Source organism: Rutidosis leptorrhynchoides, chromosome 11 (assembly GCF_046630445.1).
Source record: "Rutidosis leptorrhynchoides isolate AG116_Rl617_1_P2 chromosome 11, CSIRO_AGI_Rlap_v1, whole genome shotgun sequence".
NCBI classification, from domain to species: Eukaryota; Viridiplantae; Streptophyta; class Magnoliopsida; order Asterales; family Asteraceae; genus Rutidosis; species Rutidosis leptorrhynchoides.
The window spans coordinates 13,038,396-13,061,320 of NC_092343.1; the positions used below are offsets into that span (position 1 = coordinate 13,038,396).

The window sequence follows — 22,925 nt, forward strand, 5'->3', positions numbered from 1 at the left end:
GTTGTCAGCCTTTCTTTGACCCATATAACCTTCAAGAAGGCACTTCACCATGTATCCCAAAACTGAGCTTTTCTACCGATCCCGATGATATTAGGAAACAAATACGTCTGAATGCACTCTACAATTGTTTCCTCAGGTGGAAATCTGCTTTTTTAGAAGATTCTCAATAAACCTTAGTGAATTTCTCCCTTTACGAAAATTTTTCTACCTTGGTGATGTTTACGTCCTTGATGTCAACATCGATGAGGTTAACTACATCTTTATTCGATTTCACACCAAGGGCATAAAAAGGATCCAGACCGGTATATCCATCAGGCGTAGAATATAAACCGTTACCACTTTCACCGCACCACCGATATCTTCAAACTTTGGCTCATCAGCAAGTTTTACATACAACCTCTTTCTCTTGTTAACTGACCAATACGTCACTCGCCAACTTTGACTATCACTCAACCATACTCGATTTGATCCAAGTTGTTCATGTGCGATAAACGTCTGCAATAACATGGGACTGTCAACCCATCATCATCAAGTGCAAGCCTTGTTTTAAAGTGTGTTGCATTAGCAGTTGGTATTTGGTCTACTAAGCCCGCATTATTTGTTTACGATACCAACATTATTTCCAAAGATATAAAAAAAAAAAAACTCATATCTTGGCCCCCATTATAGCCAGCTTACTGCATATCAAATACAGCAAACTATTGGCCCCCACAAAGTGTGTATTGACAGATCTTTTCAAAATGGTTTATATTCCAACCCATCCACCATGTTTACACCGGATCATCGTCAAAGTTACCTATGACGCATTAGTCATTGTAATGACTTATGAGTCAGTATTTATGGTGGACAAACCCAAACTTGTCTTTCAGTACCCGTAGAGTTTCAAATACAAACAATTTACAAATACTATAGAAAAATTCATATTAAGTTTTACCTTTCTTAATTGAAAGACAGGTGAGCGATACAAGCCGTTCAAATGTTCAACATCATTATAGCTAAAACGGGATCAACACTAATGAATGAATATCTAAATATCTGTAACATTAATCTTCACGATTTATAAGAGGAGTATTTATTAGAAGTTATTTAGTGCTCTTAAATAAGTGTAGACAACTCCCAAATCATGTAAAAGTAAAAAATACATGATTTTGAAAAATAAAATTTAATGAATGTTAAAGCTTAAGTTTATGTAATGGGTAATCACTTAAGAAAGTTTTATAACATATACTCGTAATAGGATGTAATGCGTATGAAATTAGTAGTATAAAACCTTTCACCATAAAGCAATGAAATTTTAAAGAGGTGAGTTTATTTTAACAGTTAACGTATACTGGCACATTAGTAACCATTCGTTACAAAAGGTTGTTCGGATCTACACATAGTTATATAGCTATTAACATTCCAAAAAACAGTAAACTACTCGTTGTGGATCCGATAACATGGTCAGCACCACTTAATTACAACCCTTCATAATATAAATTGCTCTACTAAAGTCTCAAATTGTTTTTTTTTTTCAACAACTGTATAATAGTAATTGACTACAAATTTGGGGGTTTCTTAACTGTTTGTGGTAACGGAATTAAAAAATGGACCAGAAAATAAGGAATTAAAAATACACAAAGAGACTTACTGGATTATGAAGATGACGTTCCTTAGGTGTGATGAACCGAGACTCCTGCAACTTATGTGAAGAAGAAACACAACCGTTCAAGTTCGATTTAGACTTGTGTTTGTTTTGTTCACCGATTGAATCATTGAGATTTAGGGTTTTGTATTCAATTGGTTGTAGAGACGAAGAACGATGGAAGTTATTAGGGTTTGTAACGGGTGGGTTGAGGAGATGAAGATGGGAGTTATTAGGGTTTGTATCGGGTGGGTTGAAGAGACGAAGAAGGAGAAGATAGAATGAGGTTCGATATTTTTTTTCTTCCTAATATTGCCAGCCTGGCATGCTTAGGTGTTAAATATAATTAGGAGAGTGATTAACATGTCAGCACTTGTGATTAGGGGCTGCTAATTGTCTGACATATAGGATTTAAATTCAATGATTTATAAGATAGATAGATAGATAGATAGATATACTTACATCATCTATTGTTTTATCCATTGGGTAATTTTAAGTTATTTGTCCTATCTTAATACCATCCGCCAAATCACACACAAAAACTCACGTATTCCAACTAACCAACTTAATCAGCTTCTTTTCTTCGATCTAGTTAAACATGTTTAAGGTGTTTATGGTATGTGATTTTCTTTTAACCAATGCGTAACTAATAATAGTTCTTCATGACTTCATTCTTCTCCTTGTTTATTTTATAATTAATATCCATGTTTACAAGTTCTTGTTTTTTGTTCTTTTAACCGCCTCGTTTATCATCTTTTATCCCATAAGTTCCATGTTTACTTGCGAATCGTTGATGATTATGGAAATTAGGGTTCATGCTACTTGAGATTATTATTTATTTTTTGCTTGAATTTGTTATGGTCAATATTCATAATGCTTACTGTTTGTACAACTGTATATGCATTATTACAGCATCATATGCGTTCGCGCCGTCACACTCTAAAGGGTAAGGCAGACATAACTTTGAAACAGAGCATAAAGAAAGTACAAGAAATTGTTTCACAACTGAAGTTAGTGAATAATCTAAAAATCATACCAAGTATATATAAAAATTTAAAAGCATGTGGTAAGTCAACATTCATGTTTCTCTTTATATCTTCTTACTTAAGACTCTTTTTTTAGATATGTTTATATTCTCTTTAATATTCAACTACTCTGTTTTTTCAGGAAAATTCAAGAGTTTCAACAAGGTGGAGCCTGCTAATGATCAAGATATTATTGACATTGATTTTAATAAACAAGATCCTCAAATACGCAGCTTATATGATGATGAAGTATATCACAATTTACGCGTGTCAGAGGTGCGTTTACCATATTAATTAGCTTTTTCTGTTTCTTAATGCCAAAAAACTTGTTATTATCTTGTTAATTTACATCCACTTATTCTTTTTCATTATATCTTTTCCTTCAGCTAAAGTTTAGGCCTTCAGTTGATTATATGAAAACGGTGCAGCGGGACATTACAGAGGGAATGCGTGGTATTCTTATCGACTGGCTAGTCGAGGTTAGCTTTTAAGCATAACATGGTTTCATATTTAATATGATTTTGCATAGCAAATTTTTAGTTTCAAATGTTAGATTTCTTATAATATTTTTATGGGATGAGTTTATCAATTTCTTGTTGCTTTACAATGAGTGATTTATTGATTGCAAAACCCTTTTTCCTTTCTGTGAAGGTTTCTGAAGGATATAGACTAGAATCGGAAACACTTTACCTAGCAATTACGCTTATTGATCGGTGTCTCTCAAAAATGAACATTGAAAGAGAAAAACTTCAATTGCTTGGGATAACCTGCTTGTTCATTGCCTCGTAAGATCCGATTAGACTATCTTTCGTTTATCATTATTAAATATAATATCAGAATCTAATCTAATAGTATGTTGTTTATGTAATTATTAACGTTTTAGTAAGTACGAAGAAAAGAACGAAGGAATTGGTGCTCCAAGCGTTGAAGACATGTGTTTCATTACAGACGACACCTATACTAGGAAAGAGGTATCTTTTATCATTTAATGATATGAGTTTATACATAATTCCTTAATTATGAAAGTGATGATTACTACACATGAAATGCAACACATATTTTTCTATATGTATTGTTTTGGTAATGCACATTGTTTGGATTTTTTTCATTTTTTTATTATACAATAAATACATTTTGTTAGATTATGGTTGAAGTGTTTGATGAAGACACGGTGGTTGCTACGATTAATGTTGTGTCCGAATCAACTCTATGGCACCGAAGACTCGGGCATATGAGTGAGAAGGGTATGAGGATGCTTGTTTCGAGTGGGAGAATTCCGGATTTGAAAAAGGTAGAACTTGGGTTTTGCGAACCATGTGTATATGGGAAGCAAAAGAAGGTGACCTTTGGGAAATCAGGGAATGCACCTAAGTTGGAGAAATTGGAGCTCGTTCATACGGATGTGTTTGGTCCAACCAATGTAGAATCACATGGAGGTTCTCGCTATTATGTCACCTTCATTGACGACTCCACTCGAAAGGTATGGGTTTATTTTCTTAAAGCTAAATCCGATGTATTTAATACTTTTGTGAAGTGGAAAGCTATGGTAGAAAATGAAACTAACTTGAAAGTCAAGAGCTTGAAGTCGGATAATGGAGGGGAATATGGTAGTCTTGAGTTTAAAGACCATTGTGCAAAGCTCGGTATTAGAATGTTGAAAACGGTACCGGAGACACCGCAACACAATGGGGTCGCCGAACGTATGAATCGTACATTAAATGAAAGGACTAAGAGTATGAGACTACATGCCGGTTTGCCTAAAATGTTTTGGGCGGATGCGGTTAACACGGCGGCTTATTTGATAAATAGGGGACCCTCAACACCGTTGGGTTTCCGAATTTCCGAGGAAGAATGGCAAGGTAAGAAGGTGAGTTATGGTCACCTTAGGATCTTTGGGTGTAATGCATATGTGAAGACCAAAGATGCGGATAAAGACAAGCTTGAAGCTAAGTCAAAGAAGTGTACTTTCATAGGCTACGGGTCGGATGAAATGGGCTATCGTTGTTGGGACAACGAAGCTAGAAAAGTAATTTGTTCGCGAGATGTTACTTTTGATGAAGATTCGGTCTATGGCAAACCGGAAACGGGGAGTCCTAAACCGAGTCAAGTTACGATGTTTCTATTGATGATCTTGCAGGTTCTAGTGGGAGTACGGGGAACAATGAATTGCCAAATAACGGTGAGGCGTCGGAAAATGCTAATGATGGGGATGATTCGGAAAGCGGTGATGATTCCGAACATAGTGCGAGTTCTAGTGATGAGGAGGACACAAATGAAACACATCCAACCATTCCGGTTACTCCTACACCAAGACGCTCGACTAGAGTGCCCAAACCTAATCCTAGGTATTCTCCATCAGCAAACTACTTGCTCTATACCGAGAATGGTGAACCCGAAAGTTACTTTGAGGCAAGAAAAACAAAAGAATCCATACAATGGGAACTTGCCATGAAAGAAGAGATGGGATCACTTGAGAAGAACAAGACTTGATCACTAGTGAATTTACCTCATGATAAAAGGGCATTGCAAAGCAAATGGGTATATAGAATCAAGAATGAGATGGATAGCAAGAAAAGGTACAAGGCTCGTTTGGTAGTCAAAGGCTTTCAACAAAAGGAAGGGGTTGATGAAAGGATCCGTTCATATACATTATAAACGATTCACAATAGTTGATTACATCGCGAGGTATTTGACCTCTATATGATACGTTTTACAAACATTGCATTCGTTTTTAAAAGACAAACTTTCTTTACATCAAAAATTGACGGCATGCATACCATTTCATATTACATCCAACTATAATTGACTTAATATTAATCTTGATGAACTCAACGACTCGAATGCAACGTCTTTCAAAGTATGTCATGAATGACTCCAAGTAATATCCTTAAAATGAGCTAATGCACAGCGGAAGATTTCTTTAATACCTGAGAATAAACATGCTTTAAAGTGTCAACCAAAAGGTTGGTGAGTTCATTAGTTTATCATAATCAATCATTTCTGTAATAGTAATAGACCACAAGATTTCAGTTTCTATAAATATCCGTACACCCGCGAGTGTATAAAAGTATTCTATAAGTTGTAGGCACCCGATAACAAGCCTTAACGTTCATGTTTTACCCTCTGAAGTACACCAGATCAGGTGTGTTTAAAATAACCTCGAAGTACTAAAGCATCCCATAGTCAGGATGGGGTTTGTCAGGCCCAATAGATCTATCTTTAGGATTCGCGTCTACCGTACATAGACAAGTAGTTTAATGTTACCAAGCTAAGGGTATATTTCTGGTTTAAACCCACATAGAATTAGTTTTAGTACTTGTGCCTATTTCGTAAAACATTTATAAAACAGCGCATGTATTCTCAGCCCAAAAATATATATAAAAAGGGAGTAATGAAACTCACCATACTGTATTTCGTAGTAAAAATACATATAACGTCATTTAACAAGTGCAAGGTTGGCCTCGGATTCACGAACCTATATTAATTATATATATTTATATGTTGGTCAATATTTGTCTAACAATTTTTGGTCAAGTCATAGTGTACCATAATCCTAATGCTCGAGACTAATATGCAAAAGTCAACAAAAGTCAACTTAACCCAAAATGACTTCTAAAATTTATACGTGTTTATTATATAACTTAACTATAGTCATTTTATATATTTAAATATATTTATTAGATTTTATAATAATAAAAGTCATTTATTAATAAAAATTTATATTAACGTTTATATATTGATAAAATATACTTTTATATATCTTAAGTAGTAAAATTTATAAAGTTCACTTAATATCGTAAAACTATAGTGGTAAGTATTATTAATGTAATTATATTACGCGTGGTGAAAAATATCTTTGTATCCCCTATTTATTTGATAAAATAATATTGATCATAATAATAATAAGTAAAAGTTGTATTATTTTGTAATAATAATTATTATTATTCTATAAAAAAAATAATAATATTTATATTTACTAAAAATGTTATTATGATAAAATGATAATACTAACATAATAGTAATAATGATATTTTATAATAACAATGATATTTCTATTAAAATAATAACGACGATAGTAATAATAATCATTTTAACAATAATACTAAAATTCAGTTGACTATAACTTCTAATCCGTTCATCGAAACCATTCGATATCTAAATGAAAAGTTCTTAATTTTTCGCTAGCTTTCCAATGACATGCATATCATATACCCTATCTCAGTAGCATATGTATCTAATTCAGGATTCAACAAACCTATCTAAGGACAATATCGAATGTACAAGCATGCATAATCCTATATACTCGAGCACTAGTCAGGGATACACTATTGAAATATAAAAGTTAAGTTATGAGTGCTCACGTATCAATATTGAGATTCAATATTGCAGGAAAGTACGTAGACGAAACGAAAATGATAAACGTTAGGTTGACCTCACGAGCAATACCCTCGATCAATACCCATAACCTCCATAGCTATAACCCATAATTTCCTTAGCTCTATCCCGTTTGAAAACTTATTTTAAAATCGTCTGAATATTACTCCGTAGTAGTATTTTATGTATACTAATAATATCTTGAAATAATACAAAGAAAATATATATGTGTAATTCGATTGAGAGAGTTTAGAGAAATATATTTTCAAGTTTCTATGAAATAATAAAACCTATTGAATTCTATTTATAATAAATTTTTGAATTATTAAAGTGAATTATTAAAGTATGAATTATTAAAGTGAATTATTAAAGTATGAATTATTAAAGTGAATTATTAAAGTATGAATTATTAAAGTTAAAGTAAAGTAAAAGTAAAGTAAAGGTAAAGTTAAAGTATAGTAACAGTATAAAACTATGTACGTATAATACGCGTATAAATATATATAATATTAATTTAAATCGTTATATATATTTGATAAAATAAAATATAAATATCGTTATTTTATCATACTAGTTAAGTAATGAGTGGTCAAAAAGAATAGATTTCTTAAATCACAGTGGACCTCATAACATAGGCCCGTAATCATATCATAATGTATCTGATAATTCAATCATTTGATATTATCTCTTAATTCTGTCAATAAATATATCGAAACAAATACGTTCATGTAAAGTATCATATATCTAATACTTTGTTAATGTTTTCAGTTAATATTATATATTATATATACATATCTATATACAAATAATTGTTCGTGAATCGTCGAACACGGTCAAAGGATAATTGATTACATGAATGTAGTTCCAAACTTTTTGAGATTCAACATTACAAATTCTGCTTATCGTGTCGGAAACATATAAAGGTTAAGTTTAAATTTGGTCGGAAATTTTCGGGTCGTCACAGTACCTACCCGTTAAAGAAATTTCGTCCCGAAATTTGATCGAGGTCGTCATGGCTAACTATAAAAATGTTTTCATGATGAATATGAGTTGATAAATAGAGTTTTATCATCATTGAGTAATATAGATAAAACAATTTGATTACGCGAAGAGTATAAGTGAAGCTATCGCAAGAGAGTGAAATGAGTAAACGTATATTTATTTTAACCGATGACGTAGTTATGATTGATTTCCAGAATTCATTGGATTTAAAGAAAATCTTTGCAATAAGATTTGGTTCTTCGGCGATTAAGAAAATCATGACCTTCTTTGATTAAATGCGATAATCTGTCTCGATTTCTCTGTCTGATATTTTACTATAAATCCACCCCCTTCGTTTCTTTATTTCCACAGCTCACACCTTCTAGTCTTTCTCCCCAATTCATACTTTAAAGCATTCGTTAATATGCTTCATCCAGTATTGATTCTTGATATACTCTTAACTTTCATATCTATCATTCTTCTTTTTCATCTACCACCGGAGGAAGTTATTTTCTTCTACCATTACCTTGGGGTTATTGTGTTTTTCATTCTCCCGTGTCTTTATATTGCTATACGCATTGATATACACGATTTGTAATTTCGAGGTTGTTATCGGGCTTTATATTCTCTATTATATTTCGGAGCTTCATGCTTTCATTTTCTCTTCCCAGCCTTAAGTCAAGCGGATAATGGTCCAGAATTCGTAGATATGAATTTTTGGATGAACATAGTTAATGTTCCAAGAAGAAAATCGTAATGGCACGATCTTAATTTGGCAACTTACCAGAATATCTGAAAATATAGAGCTATCAAGATGATATGTTCTTAATATGTTTGGAAATTGGGTAGAATGTAAGAGTCGTGTAAATAGTACATGATGACGGTATGTTCTATGAATCATCACGTTCCATATGAAACTCAGCATGACTTACTGTAATATAATCACGTTGATCAAGTGTCATTATATTATACTAACTCATGTTTCAGTTCCCAACACTGCTTTAAAAACATTCCTATTTTAAATTCGAAATTTTTTTTTCTTCTGAATTTAGAAACTAACACAGTTTCTTTTTATGTTGTAACGCAGATATTGCGAAGAGATAAAAGATTTCGGATAAGAATAGTTGTGAAAATATCTTCAGGAATATCGAAGATATTTATAATAAAAGATACGATAATATCTTAGAATTCTTAACATAGATGGATGATGAAGAAGATTTGTCTGTGAAGGTTTAGAATAAGAAGTAAGGTGTTTGCTAACGATTTTAGTAGACACTGAAACATTTGGATCCTTTGAAGGCAGGTTTAGTCTTTGTGATTTGTCCACAGCCTCCTTCATGGTCTGCTCAATTCATTTTCCAGTTTCAAACCTTCTCTTTTTCTCAGCTTTACCACCATACTATTCTTTATCATCAAACTTTTGACTGTTAAAGTCGTTTACAGTTTTTGCTGCTTCATCAGCATTTTTCCAATTTCGGAGAACTAGTTCATAGTTTGGGATGTTTTTCAGAAAATTCACATTCGAAGTATGTAAGTCTAGGAGATAGACGTTATATGTATACATATAACTTTTAACGTAAAATTGTCGCGAAATTCAAAATACTGATTGCTAATTCCCAGTAGTTGGTGTGACAATTATTGTTACAGGATGTAGGTGAGTACATGATGGGGTTTTAATGAATAAGTATAGTGAATTTTCGGAGAGGCTTAAGTCGAAGGTTAATGAAGTTGTTGATAAGTTTACTGCTAATGTGACGAGATATGAAATGTTCCCCGGTAACCATGATGAAGGGTTTATTTGTATAAACAAATGAAGGTGATTTGCTGGAGTTGTGACAAAACTGTCTATTTTGGAAAGAGATTGAAAAATTATATTTGGTAATAAATATCAAAGGATCTGACATGGATACATGTTAAACTATAACTTTGGTTTCGAGAGCTTTTCAGGTGCATGACAGTGGGTAATGTGTGGTTGGATAATCATCTCGCATGTCTTTAGGAATTTCGAAGTGTTTGAACACATATTGTAATTGTTAATATACATATGATGTTTTAAGATTTTGAATGATACAAATATTTTTGTGAGTTCCATGAATAGAAATGAGGTTCTAGGACAGTTTTGAAGTCAAAGTATAGTTTTGAAAGATGTAGGAATCTAAGAGTGATGATTTCGGTTATATCTTGAATCGAATTCTGAGATTTTAAAATCAGAATATGTAATTAGATTTTGAATGAGTATGGTTGTTTTGATTTCTATAAAAGAATGTATATTGTTGTGAAAGTAGGGAGTATAATGGATGACTTGCTGAATCAGATTCGAAGAATGTAACATATTAATTGTGAATTTATATATCTCTCGGGTATTACCTACCCGTTAAAAAAAAAATTCACAATTAATATTTTGTACAAAAGAATTTTATTACAGTCTTTATGGAAATATATATGTGTATATTTCTTCAGATGTAATATAGATTTAATGAGTTAATATTAAATTAAACTCATTTGATTTATGGTTAAGGCTAGGATAGATAATTTCTAAACTTTAGAAATTACATAATCGCCGTAGAATGTTTCCCCAATGAAGTTATGAATCAATACTTAATCGTTGTGGTATTCCTTGGTATCTACATGGCGTATGACGTCGATGCTCATGGGACAGATTGTGAAGTTGAGGTTTGCGATGCGGTTGTTGTTGGTGGTGGTAATGGTACTATTGATGTTGTTGATGGTGGTACTGGTTATGCTGCTGGTGCTGCTGCTGGTGTTTGTAACCTTTGCACCATATTCTCCAAAGTCACTACCCGAGCGCGAAGCTCGTTGACTTCTTCTATTACACCGGGGTGATTGTCGGTTCGGACGAGCGGATAAATAAGATCTAGAATTTGGTGTAGTATATAATCATGACGAGATACTCTGGAAATGAGAGAGAAAATGGTGTTTCGGACAGGTTCGCCAGTAAGTGCTTCAGGTTCATTGCCAAGAGGGCAATGTGGTGGATGAAAGGGATCACCTTCTTCTTGTCTCCAATGGTTAAGTAGATTACGAACCCATCCCCATTTCATCTAGAATAGATGATGGCTAATTGGTTGATCCATTCCGGTCACGCTGCTTTCGGAGCTCATGTGGAAATCCATATCGGCATAGCTGTCGGAATCCGAGGAACTCAAACTGGTTGAGGGATCCATCTTGTATGATCAGGGAAAGAATTTTTTTTGTATGAAATAGATTGTAGAATTTAGATTTGGTATTCTTCAATACATAATTTACATATGTATATATAATACCAAAATCCCATAAATTACGGAGGAATCTTTGAAAGATGTCAGTCAAAGTTCACAGTAACAGATATGCTAAGATAAGAATTCGTCTATACACTATTATGCAATAAATGTAGGAAAACGCGTCTAGACTTAAGAATGATAAGCAGGTAATTTCCTAAGGGTGGTAAGTAGATGATTTCAGACTAAAAATGATAAGCAAAACTTTTGACATGCAGACACGGTCGAAGTCCAGACTCACTGATGCATCTTAACAACTATCAGTTAGACACACTAATGCAAGACCTGGTTCGCTAAGACCACCGCTCTGATACCAACTGAAAGGATCCGTTCATATACATTATAAACGATTCACAATAGTTGATTACATCGCGAGGTATTTGACCTCTATATGATACGTTTTACAAACATTGCATTCGTTTTTAAAAGACAAACTTTCTTTACATCAAAAATTGACGGCATGCATACCATTTCATATTACATCCAACTATAATTGACTTAATATTAATCTTGATGAACTCAACGACTCGAATGCAACGTCTTTCAAAGTATGTCATGAATGACTCCAAGTAATATCCTTAAAATGAGCTAATGCACAGCGGAAGATTTCTTTAATACCTAAGAATAAACATGCTTTAAAGTGTCAACCAAAAGGTTGGTGAGTTCATTAGTTTATCATAATCAATCATTTCTGTAATAGTAATAGACCACAAGATTTCAGTTTCTATAAATATCCGTACACTCGCGAGTGTATAAAAGTATTCTATAAGTTGTAGGCACCCGGTAACAAGCCTTAACGTTCATGTTTTACCCTCTGAAGTACACCAGATCAGGTGTGTTTAAAATAACCTCGAAGTACTAAAGCATCCCATAGTCAGGATGGGGTTTGTCAGGCCCAATAGATCTATCTTTAGGATTCGCGTCTACCGTACATAGACAAGTAGTTTAATGTTACCAAGCTAAGGGTATATTTCTGGTTTAAACCCACATAGAATTAGTTTTAGTACTTGTGCCTATTTCGTAAAACATTTATAAAACAGCGCATGTATTCTCAGCCCAAAAATATATATAAAAAGGGAGTAATGAAACTCACCATACTGTATTTCGTAGTAAAAATACATATAACGTCATTTAACAAGTGCAAGGTTGGCCTCGGATTCACGAACCTATATTAATTATATATATTTATATGTTGGTCAATATTTGTCTAACAATTTTTGGTCAAGTCATAGTGTACCACAATCCTAATGCTCGAGACTAATATTCAAAAGTCAACAAAAGTCAACTTAACCCAAAATGACTTCTAAAATTTATACGTGTTTATTATATAACTTAACTATAGTCATTTTATATATTTAAATATATTTATTAGATTTTATAATAATAAAAGTCATTTATTAATAAAAATTTATATTAACGTTTATATATTGATAAAATATACTTTTATATATCTTAAGTAGTAAAATTTATAAAGTTCACTTAATATCGTAAAACTATAGTGGTAAGTATTATTAATGTAATTATATTACGCGTGGTGAAAAATATCTTTGTATCCCCTATTTATTTGATAAAATAATATTGATCATAATAATAATAAGTAAAAGTTGTATTATTTTGTAATAATAATTATTATTATTCTATAAAAAAAATAATAATATTTATATTTACTAAAAATGTTATTATGATAAAATGATAATACTAACATAATAGTAATAATGATATTTTATAATAACAATGATATTTCTATTAAAATAATAACGACGATAGTAATAATAATCATTTTAACAATAATACTAAAATTCAGTTGACTATAACTTCTAATCCGTTCATCGAAACCATTCGATATCTAAATGAAAAGTTCTTAATTTTTCGCTAGCTTTCCAATGACATGCATATCATATACCCTATCTCAGTAGCATATGTATCTAATTCAGGATTCAACAAACCTATCTAAGGACAATATCGAATGTACAAGCATGCATAATCCTATATACTCGAGCACTAGTCAGGGATACACTATTGAAATATAAAAGTTAAGTTATGAGTGCTCACGTATCAATATTGAGATTCAATATTGCAGGAAAGTACGTAGACGAAACGAAAATGATAAACGTTAGGTTGACCTCACGAGCAATACCCTCGATCAATACCCATAACCTCCATAGCTATAACCCATAATTTCCTTAGCTCTATCCCGTTTGAAAACTTATTTTAAAATCGTCTGAATATTACTCCGTCGTAGTATTTTATGTATACTAATAATATCTTGAAATAATACAAAGAAAATATATATGTGTAATTCGATTGAGAGAGTTTAGAGAAATATATTTTCAAGTTTCTATGAAATAATAAAACCTATTGAATTCTATTTATAATAAATTTTTGAATTATTAAAGTGAATTATTAAAGTATGAATTATTAAAGTGAATTATTAAAGTATGAATTATTAAAGTGAATTATTAAAGTATGAATTATTAAAGTTAAAGTAAAGTAAAAGTAAAGTAAAGGTAAAGTTAAAGTATAGTAACAGTATAAAACTATGTACGTATAATACGCGTATAAATATATATAATATTAATTTAAATCGTTATATATATTTGATAAAATAAAATATAAATATCGTTATTTTATCATACTAGTTAAGTAATGAGTGGTCAAAAAGAATAGATTTCTTAAATCACAGTGGACCTCATAACATAGGCCCGTAATCATATCATAATGTATCTGATAATTCAATCATTTGATATTATCTCTTAATTCTGTCAATAAATATATCGAAACAAATACGTTCATGTAAAGTATCATATATCTAATACTTTGTTAATGTTTTCAGTTAATATTATATATTATATATACATATCTATATACACATAATTGTTCGTGAATCGTCGAACACGGTCAAAGGATAATTGATTACATGAATGTAGTTCCAAACTTTTTGAGATTCAACATTACAAATTCTGCTTATCGTGTCGAAAACATATAAAGGTTAAGTTTAAATTTGGTCGGAAATTTTCGGGTCGTCACAGTTGACTACAAAGAGATATTTTCACCGGTAGTTAAAATGACTACTATCCGTTTGGTACTTTCTATGGTTGCATCCGAAGACTTACATCTTGAGCAACTAGATGTAAAAACTGCATTCTTACATGGTGATCTTGTTGAAGAGATCTACATGAGGCAACCCGAGGGCTTTGAGGTAAAGGGTAAAGAGAAGTGGGTTTGTAAGCTAAAGAAAAGTTTGTATGGGTTGAAGCAAGCACCTCGGCAATGGTACTTGAAGTTTGACGAGTTTATGAAGAAGATTGGTTTCTTAAGATGTGAAGCGGATCACTGTTGCTACTTGAAGAAATTCAAGTCTTCTTACATAATCTTATTGTTGTATGTTGATGACATGTTACTTGCAGGTTCAAACATGTCCGAAATTAACAAGTTGAAGGGATTACTTTCCCGAGAATTCGAAATGAAAGATCTTGGCGGTGCTAGGCAAATACTTGGCATGAGTATTGTGCATGATCGTTTGAAGGGTACTCTATACTTGTCTCAATCCAAATATATTGAGAAAGTAGTAGAGAGGTTCAACATGGAAGATTCAAAGGCCCGTTCTATGCCTTTGGGAAGCACCTTAAAGTTATCGAAAAGTCAATCACCAAAGACGGAAAGAGACAAGAAGGATATGGAAAAGGTTCCATATGCATCGGCCGTGGGTAGTATTATGTATGCCATGGTTTGTACAAGACCCGATATTGCTCAAGCAGTGGGAGTTGTAAGTCGTTATATGTCTAATCCGGGAAAAGAGCATTGGGAAGCGGTCAAATGGTAGCTTCGTTATTTGAAAGGTACTTCTAATATGGGATTGTGTTTCTCCAAAAACAATCTCATACTTAGAGGTTATGCGGATGCTAATTTGGTTGGATGTGATGATTCGGGGAAAAGCACTACGGGTTATGTTTTCACAATGGGGAAGACGGCGATTAGTTGGTTATCTCGATTGCAAAAGAGTGTTGCTTTGTCAACCACCGAAGCCGAATACATAGCTATTGCGGAAGCTTCTAAAGAGCTAGTGTGGTTGAAGAACTTCTTAGGTGAGTTGGGTAAAAGACAAGACTATTGCGTCTTGTATTGTGATAATCAAAGTGCTGTTCATCTTAGGAAGAATCCAGTGTTTCATAGTCGAACGAAACACATCAAGATAAGGTATCATTTTATTCGACAACATATAAATGATCGCACTTTATTCTTGGAGAAAATCCTTGGTAAGAAGAATCCTGCCGATATGTTTACTAAGGTGGTTACGACGGAGAAATTGAGGTTTTGTATTACCTCAATTGGTCTTCTCATGAATTGATGAGAGAAGACCCCAGCTAGAGATGTGAATGGTGTTACAAGTTTAACAAGCAGTATTGAAGACCTTTTATCGAAAGTCTACTCATCCGAAGAATGTGTTGAGCGTGCGTGTCCCAAATGGTATTTGGCGGTAATCGAAGGTGGTTTAATGTTCTTGGTTAATTCATTGATATGATTGGAGTTTTGTTCAAAGTCTCCAAGTGGGAGATTTGTTAGATTATGGAGACATTTATACAAAACGAGAAAAAAAAAACTGTTCCAACACTTGCACGGATTTTGCAGATTTCGGGAAGCGTGAAGCAGTCAAATGCGACGCATCTTGACATGGATGCGGCGCATTCATCGAGCAAAATAGTCCAAGATTTATTGATGCGGAGCATTGAGCTGATATGGCGCATCAGGGGTCAGATGCGGCGCATCACCATCTCGATGCGGCGCATCGAGTGCTGGTACATGAATCTGGAACGTGAAAAGCAAGTGATGCGGCGCATCACACATCAGATGCGGCGCATCTGGTGTCTGGCAGCAAGTTGGCAAGTTGCAACCTTTACATCCGAGCATGCTTTTGCCTCCTTTCACTTTAGGTGCAAAATTAATCACTTTACACCTAAAATTAGGGCTGTGATCATGCCATTACAAGGTGGAAAGCATGGCTAGTTGGTAAACAAGATGATTACTTGTCATGATGAAGATTCCTAGCTAGTTGTCATGGTGTTCTTGTTTTTTCCTATATGTAGAACTCATTGTATGCAATTGTAACACACCAAATACAGATTCTCAGTAATAAACACTCTTTAGTTGGTCCGTGGACTAAAGCAATCACACCGATTGCATATAACCACGTTATATCTTGTGTCGTTCTTACAGTTTCGCATTTATTATCTTTCGTTCATTAAGTGGGTTTGAGTGATCTTGATAGAATCACTACTCGGCTAGTAGTCTTGTAGAATTACTAGTGTTGTTTGGGTCCTAATATCCTAACACATTTTGTAACTGCTTCTTGCTAATCTTATCAGGTACTGGATATGGAGAATCAAGTTCTTGATGTGTTAAACTTTCGTCTTTCTGCTCCAACTATACAAATTTTCCTTCAGTAAAACTCTTAACTTTCACTCTCCCTTTACTAATATGCATCCAACGGACCGTTTTTATTTCTAACATTCGCACAATATATAATTTTTTCTTCAGGAGATACATTTTAGCTGCACAAAGTTCTTACAAGGTAAATTAATTAATATAAAGCTTATATACTATTTTCAGTTGCAAGAATTTTTTTTATTTATTAAATTGACTTTATATGCAGGTCCGTGTTGTAGAACTGGAATCGTTATCAAACTATTTAGCCGAATTAAGTCTCACAGAGTACAGTTTTCTCAAGTTTACGCCATCCCTTATTGCTGCCTCATCTGTGTTCTTAGCCAAATGGACACTTGATCAAAATGAGCATCCATGGGTTCGGTTTCTCTATTTTTATTATTCTTGGTTTTGATTTACTTTTTCAACTTACAAAGGAATTATTAACCTTTTTATCCTTTCTTGCAGAATCCTACTTTAGAACATTATACTACTTATAAGGTATCAGACCTAAAAGCAACAGTTTTGGCAATGCAAGATATGCAACTTAACAGTAGTACTGCCCGTTTTGATCAAGCAATACGTCAAAAGTACATGAAAGAAAAGGTAACTTACTACCATTGTCACAAATGTATCAATTAATGATATTAATATAAGCCCACTCTGTTTTCATTGTTATTTTTGACTAACAGTCAAATAAGTTAGTTTTTTTTCTTCTTCTGACATTGCATATGCATTATCTTGTAACTACGTCGTTTTATCATTGCAGTTCAAAAACGTTGCAACATTAACCTCCCTCAAACCAGTGAAACCATTATTCCAAAATTGACATGACTAGTTGATGTTTCTTACATACAAGACGAAACCGTGTTATCTACCAACAACTCCTTGGCGCAGTATATGAAGAAATTATGATCTGGGTTCAGTCTTTTGTCCTGTTATTAGTTGTAACCATTCTGGAGCTGTCTATATAACCTTATTAATTAACGATGTGTATCTATAATAGCTGATTTTCATGTTATTATGCACAATTCTATTCTATATTCTAATTACATTTTTATTAATCAAAAAAAGGAAAATTCTTTTGTATAATCTACTACTACTACCACTACGGTTTATAAAGAATATAAGCGTATAATTAACCTTAACTATGAAGGAACAGATTGTATCCAAACTCAACAATTAACCTCAATCTGGTAAACAGTGATTTCATCTAGTAACAATAATTAATTTGATGATATTCAACGTAATAGTTACGATGTCCAACTTCTGGCAATATTAATAAGTATCAATATACAATTGATCTCCAAACTGTTATTACCAGAACATAAATTCAATAGCATTCATGTCAAAACAATTTGTCATCAATACTATTAGATATTGATTCATTGAGTGGATTATCAAATCTAAATGTCTGATTATACTTTTGATAAACAATGTTATAATGCGAGATTCATTATTATTAAGATTGAAAAACAACCAATTCTTACATAATGAAAAACTAAAAAATTCAAATGCATATATTAAATAATGAAAAACTAAAAATTCAAGAATATAAATTGGACTTTCATCATTTTCAGTTCATATATCCTTTGCAAACAGCTTAGTAGATTTCAACTCTTATGATCTCCAAATTAGAGTGTGTCTGGTTGATCAAGCAGAAGTAGTGATTCTGTGTAGGAGGTACAGGAGTAACAACCGGCATTAAACCCAAGTTTGTTGAACTGTTTTGAATCAGGTTCATAAGCTACAAGCTCAGCTACATATCGACGCACTCCATTATCTACTGAATATTCATCTCCCTTTTCGATTATAAGTTGGTCATTATCCCTGAATCCCACTACTTTCCACCTATTTGGTAAGGTGAAAGTGTAGAGCTTGATAAACGATTTTGAAACATTGTCTAACAACCACACGTCATAACTTTCTTTTGAGCCCCCCCATTGAACAACACCAAGAGACTCTCTTAGCTTAAATAATTCATAATGATAGTGGGATACCTTATGTGGAACACGTATTTTTGTGAATTCTTCGCTTGTCAAATCGAACGATATGATCGCAGAAGCATTCTTATATAAAGAGAGCCAGTAAATAAACCCATTTACAACAACTGAAGTTTGTCCATAAATATAGATATGGAACCATTTACTAGTAAGTTTGGTTAACGGCCGTCTCCAAACCCCTCCGCTTAACGTAAATACATCAACTCGCACAAATCGATCATGTTTGTATCCAAGTTTTTTATATTCATATGGAATACCAAGCATATTTATTCTAACCATCTTATGGTCAAGAGACTTAGGACAAACCCCAAAACCAACAACAACATTCTTACGGGCATCACCATATTCACATATACAATCCTGATAAGGCACATCAATTGTTACTGATTTTCTTATGGAAGGATTCCAAATAACATAACGATCAAAACAATCATCTTCACCTAAATAAAAACCAGTAAAGCAAAACAAGCCATAAGAGCTACCAACAAACTCTACACGTTTGTTATTTTTTCGAATTTGCTTAATGGAAAGAGGATACCTCATTGAAATCTTGTGTCGGGGGAAACTATCATCATCATCATCATCATCATCATCATCATCATCATCATCATCATCATCATCATCATCATCATCATCATCATCATCATCATCAACAACAATCCTACAATACTCTCCTTTTTTACTATCATCATCGACATGGCCTCTGTACAACCTTAAAAAAAGACGTTTTCGTTGTGCTCGGTGGACAATGTAATCGGAATTAAATTCAGAGCTATCAATCACAGACTTCCATTCTTTCGAGACGGATCGAAATCGAAGAATTGATTTAACAAGAAGCTGACGAAAGATTTTGATTTGTATTTCTGAAGGTATGTAATTTGACATCGATTTTTTGTTTTGTGGCTTTTCCAAACATTTTTTGTTTTTGCAATGTACGTAAAGGTAACCCTAAATTAATATTTATATTTATATTTATTTATACACAAAGTTTATACGGAGTACTTTATACCAATTTGACTGAAAGTCTATGTTGTACTCCTATTTAAAAAATATATATGAAAATCTAACCTTTAAATAACTATTAAATATTTAAATTACAAATTCCATAAAATCGTCAATTCATTAGGAAACAAATGCTCCTTAGTTTTCGCAGCATAATTTTGAAGTAAATTTAAAATACGAATAACTCTATCAAGAATGTTAGTATTTTATAGCATAAAAGTTAAGTAAGAATTTTGTTTGAAAGACAACAGGTAACATCGAATACTCTTATTTGATCGACAAAAAGATAAGTAAGATTAAAACATGATAATAACAACTTATAGCATAAGGTTTTGAAAAATTGATGTGACGATTTATTCTCGGCGATTTATGGTTTTTTGAAAGGTAATGTAGCATTAAGTTAAATAACAACATTCAAGCAGTTTTGAAGAAAATCATGGTCCGGCCTGATGACGCTTAATGAAATTCAACTAAGAAGTTTCGAATGTGGATATCTAAACGCTAGAAAATGTTTTGGAAAAGTGGCGTTAGTAGCTATTAAATCCTAGTGCGTTTGATGACCAAGGCTAGAATGTCTGTAATGTTGCATCTTAGACTAGTTTGGGTCTAATTTACCACCGTACAGTTTTGTGTTCTCTTTTATATTTGTACATATAACTTATTTGTTGCTTATAAAATTTAAAATATTATAGTTGTACTTATTGCCCGTAACACCTTAATTCTTAAAGTATATTTTATTCTCTAATAGTAAATAATTACACATAACTACGAGATACTACGATCCATCATTGTGGGGTTGGACCGAGCCGTTCTACATAACAACATGCCCAAGAGATAACACTTCAAAACGGGCTCAATCTCCTATCATACAATTTGTTAACATCACCACAACATCAGAAAATGGGATCTTCTTGTCAGGGGCCAAAAGTGGCACGCTTAGTAACTTAAAGTTCTTGAATGTGGATCTTAGGTTGCATGTGAGGAAATTTTATGGAACTATTTAGCGATCGTTATTGACAAGGGCGGGCCCACGTAACTTTCGCAACTACAGTGACTTCCACGTCGAAAAAAACAGGGTCGCGACATGAAATATGGGGTAAACCATGAAACGTAATTTTTTCTTAATTTTTGATTTTCTCAATTTTTGGTATCGAAGTCTAAAAAGCACTGTTGTAAAAAACCTGATTACTCGTCAATTAATCACCAATTACTCATTTTTAAGAGCAATCCGTTCCGATTTTTCAGAATCCGTTTAATTAATCGGTTAACGTCGATTGATGGGTCAAAATCGAATTTGGTAATCAAAGTCGGTCAAAGTCAAAATTGATCAATATTTTAACATGAATCCAAACTAAAGCTTAGAGTTTTTGAACAAATTAAATAATTTTAGACAACTATGTTAAAGTTTATGTTTGGTTTTATGGTTTCTTCAATATTTACACACATAATTTTTGAAGTTTAATATGTAAATGTATAAAGTACTGCTGTTTTACACATCACTGTACAACCAACCTCACAGTGCAGTTTTAGCAACCCTTTAAAACACGTTTAGACTAAAAAAACCAATATATATGCTAAATCATTTTGAAGCTCTCTACTTTCCAACCTAATATTTAGTTTTCATCAAAAATTAGCCATTTTTAACTTATATGCCCGCGAAGCAAGCTAAAGAGTTACAGCTCTAGTTATTGAGTCAACAACAAGCGTCGATTTATTGGCGACTTGACTGACTTTTAGAGCCTAAATTAGAGCGCTCCCAACCATGACAGAGTTTCTTTCAGGACTAACCAACCATTCAGCTCCACATCAGCACCTCTATCCCACTTTCTTCCCAGGACTAAACCTGGACTAAACACTCCCAACAGTGACACTCCTTCCTCACCCACTATATTAATTAATTAATCAATTGTACAACACCTATAGCAAAAAGTACCACAAAGTTTAGCCCAGTCCGTCCACAAATATGCTATGAACGGACGAAGTGGGGGACGGAGGAGCTGGGCGAGACCCTGGGCGGAGGCCTGGACTAGCTCGTGCCATCAGTGCCCAGGCTGGGCGGAGCTGGGCGGCACTCCAGGACTAACCATTGGGACCAGCCTTAAATTTCAGGCAGGATTTAAAACCCATGGAAATTTGATTTTACTTTCATGGCGTCTCAATTTTATTTTTAGTTTAATTTTATTTTTTAAAATTTTTGTTCCTACTTATTGGCCGGAGGTCCACTCGGAAGCAATCTCTCTATCCGTCGAATATAGAGAGGGATGACTTTATATACTTTTGAGAGTGTTTTCACTCTAGGATGGATTGTCTACATCTCACCTCCCTATACACCACTTATGTGATATTGTGTTTTGTTGTTGTTGTGAAGTAAGCTAAAGAGTCATTTATACCAAATTCTTAAAACTTTATGTTAGGAACTCATATTTCATTCCTGAATACCTGGGCTGACCATTTTTAAGTCACAAGTTCAAAATGACATCTTGGAAATGTACAAATAATCAAATGCCCAAATTGACCCCAAATGCCCAAATGGGTCAATACTGCCCAAAATCCCTTCTATACCTTTTTCAACACTTATGCATCATCAAATGGGTCAATATCCCATATAAACTCATTTCACTTTGCCAAGCTCAGACTTGGTTTATTATGCACATATATGTATCTAATGAAATCTGCTACTTAATCTCATACAATTAACTGATATAGCTAAAAAAGACTTGTTACTCACAATCTTCTACTCATGTAGCTCATAAAAACCAAACACTTATTAGTCAAAGTAATTAAGGAGATATCCAAATAAGCATTCTAATTACATTTATTTACAACCATATAATTTCATAATATAATTGATAATATATTTATGATAATGTAGAAAAATAATCAGGAAGTATAAATGGTCCATAAATATTAAAGGTACTGTCATAATTTGAAGAAAATTCAGTAACTATATCCAAGACTGGCAAATGGCTATAACTATATCGTTTTCGATTACAATTCCACGGTTACGAAAGACTTGAATTTCATACATTCCATAGAAATGAAATTGCATTATATATACATGTGAGTTAAACACAATACTATCATCCAAAAAAAAATGTCACCAGTAAAACGACAATGTGATAAGTAAAATTATTATCTATAAAAGTGATTCCTAACACTAACAGTTGCAGTTGAACTAGTTATGCTTTAAAAAACATTATAAGTTTCCAACTTGCCA

At 33.0% G+C, this 22,925-nt stretch overlaps 2 protein-coding genes across 2 annotated transcripts; one reads left to right on the forward strand and one right to left on the reverse strand.

Moving 5' to 3' along the window:
• Positions 1-2,222: 2,222 nt before the first annotated feature.
• Positions 2,223-17,532, forward strand: LOC139874316 (cyclin-A2-2-like). Its single transcript, XM_071861760.1, has 11 exons — positions 2,223-2,240; positions 2,537-2,634; positions 2,805-2,925; positions 3,036-3,128; positions 3,301-3,434; positions 3,533-3,620; positions 16,646-16,722; positions 16,818-16,851; positions 16,933-17,082; positions 17,172-17,309; positions 17,473-17,532. Exons 1-11 carry the CDS (start codon positions 2,223-2,225, stop codon positions 17,530-17,532), a joined length of 1,011 nt encoding a protein of 336 aa, XP_071717861.1.
• Positions 17,533-18,337: 805 nt separating this feature from the next.
• LOC139874317 (putative F-box protein At5g62660) lies at positions 18,338-19,249 on the reverse strand. The gene has a single exon (XM_071861761.1). It carries the CDS (start codon positions 19,247-19,249, stop codon positions 18,338-18,340), a length of 912 nt encoding a protein of 303 aa, XP_071717862.1.
• Between the last annotated feature and the right edge of the window lie 3,676 nt (positions 19,250-22,925).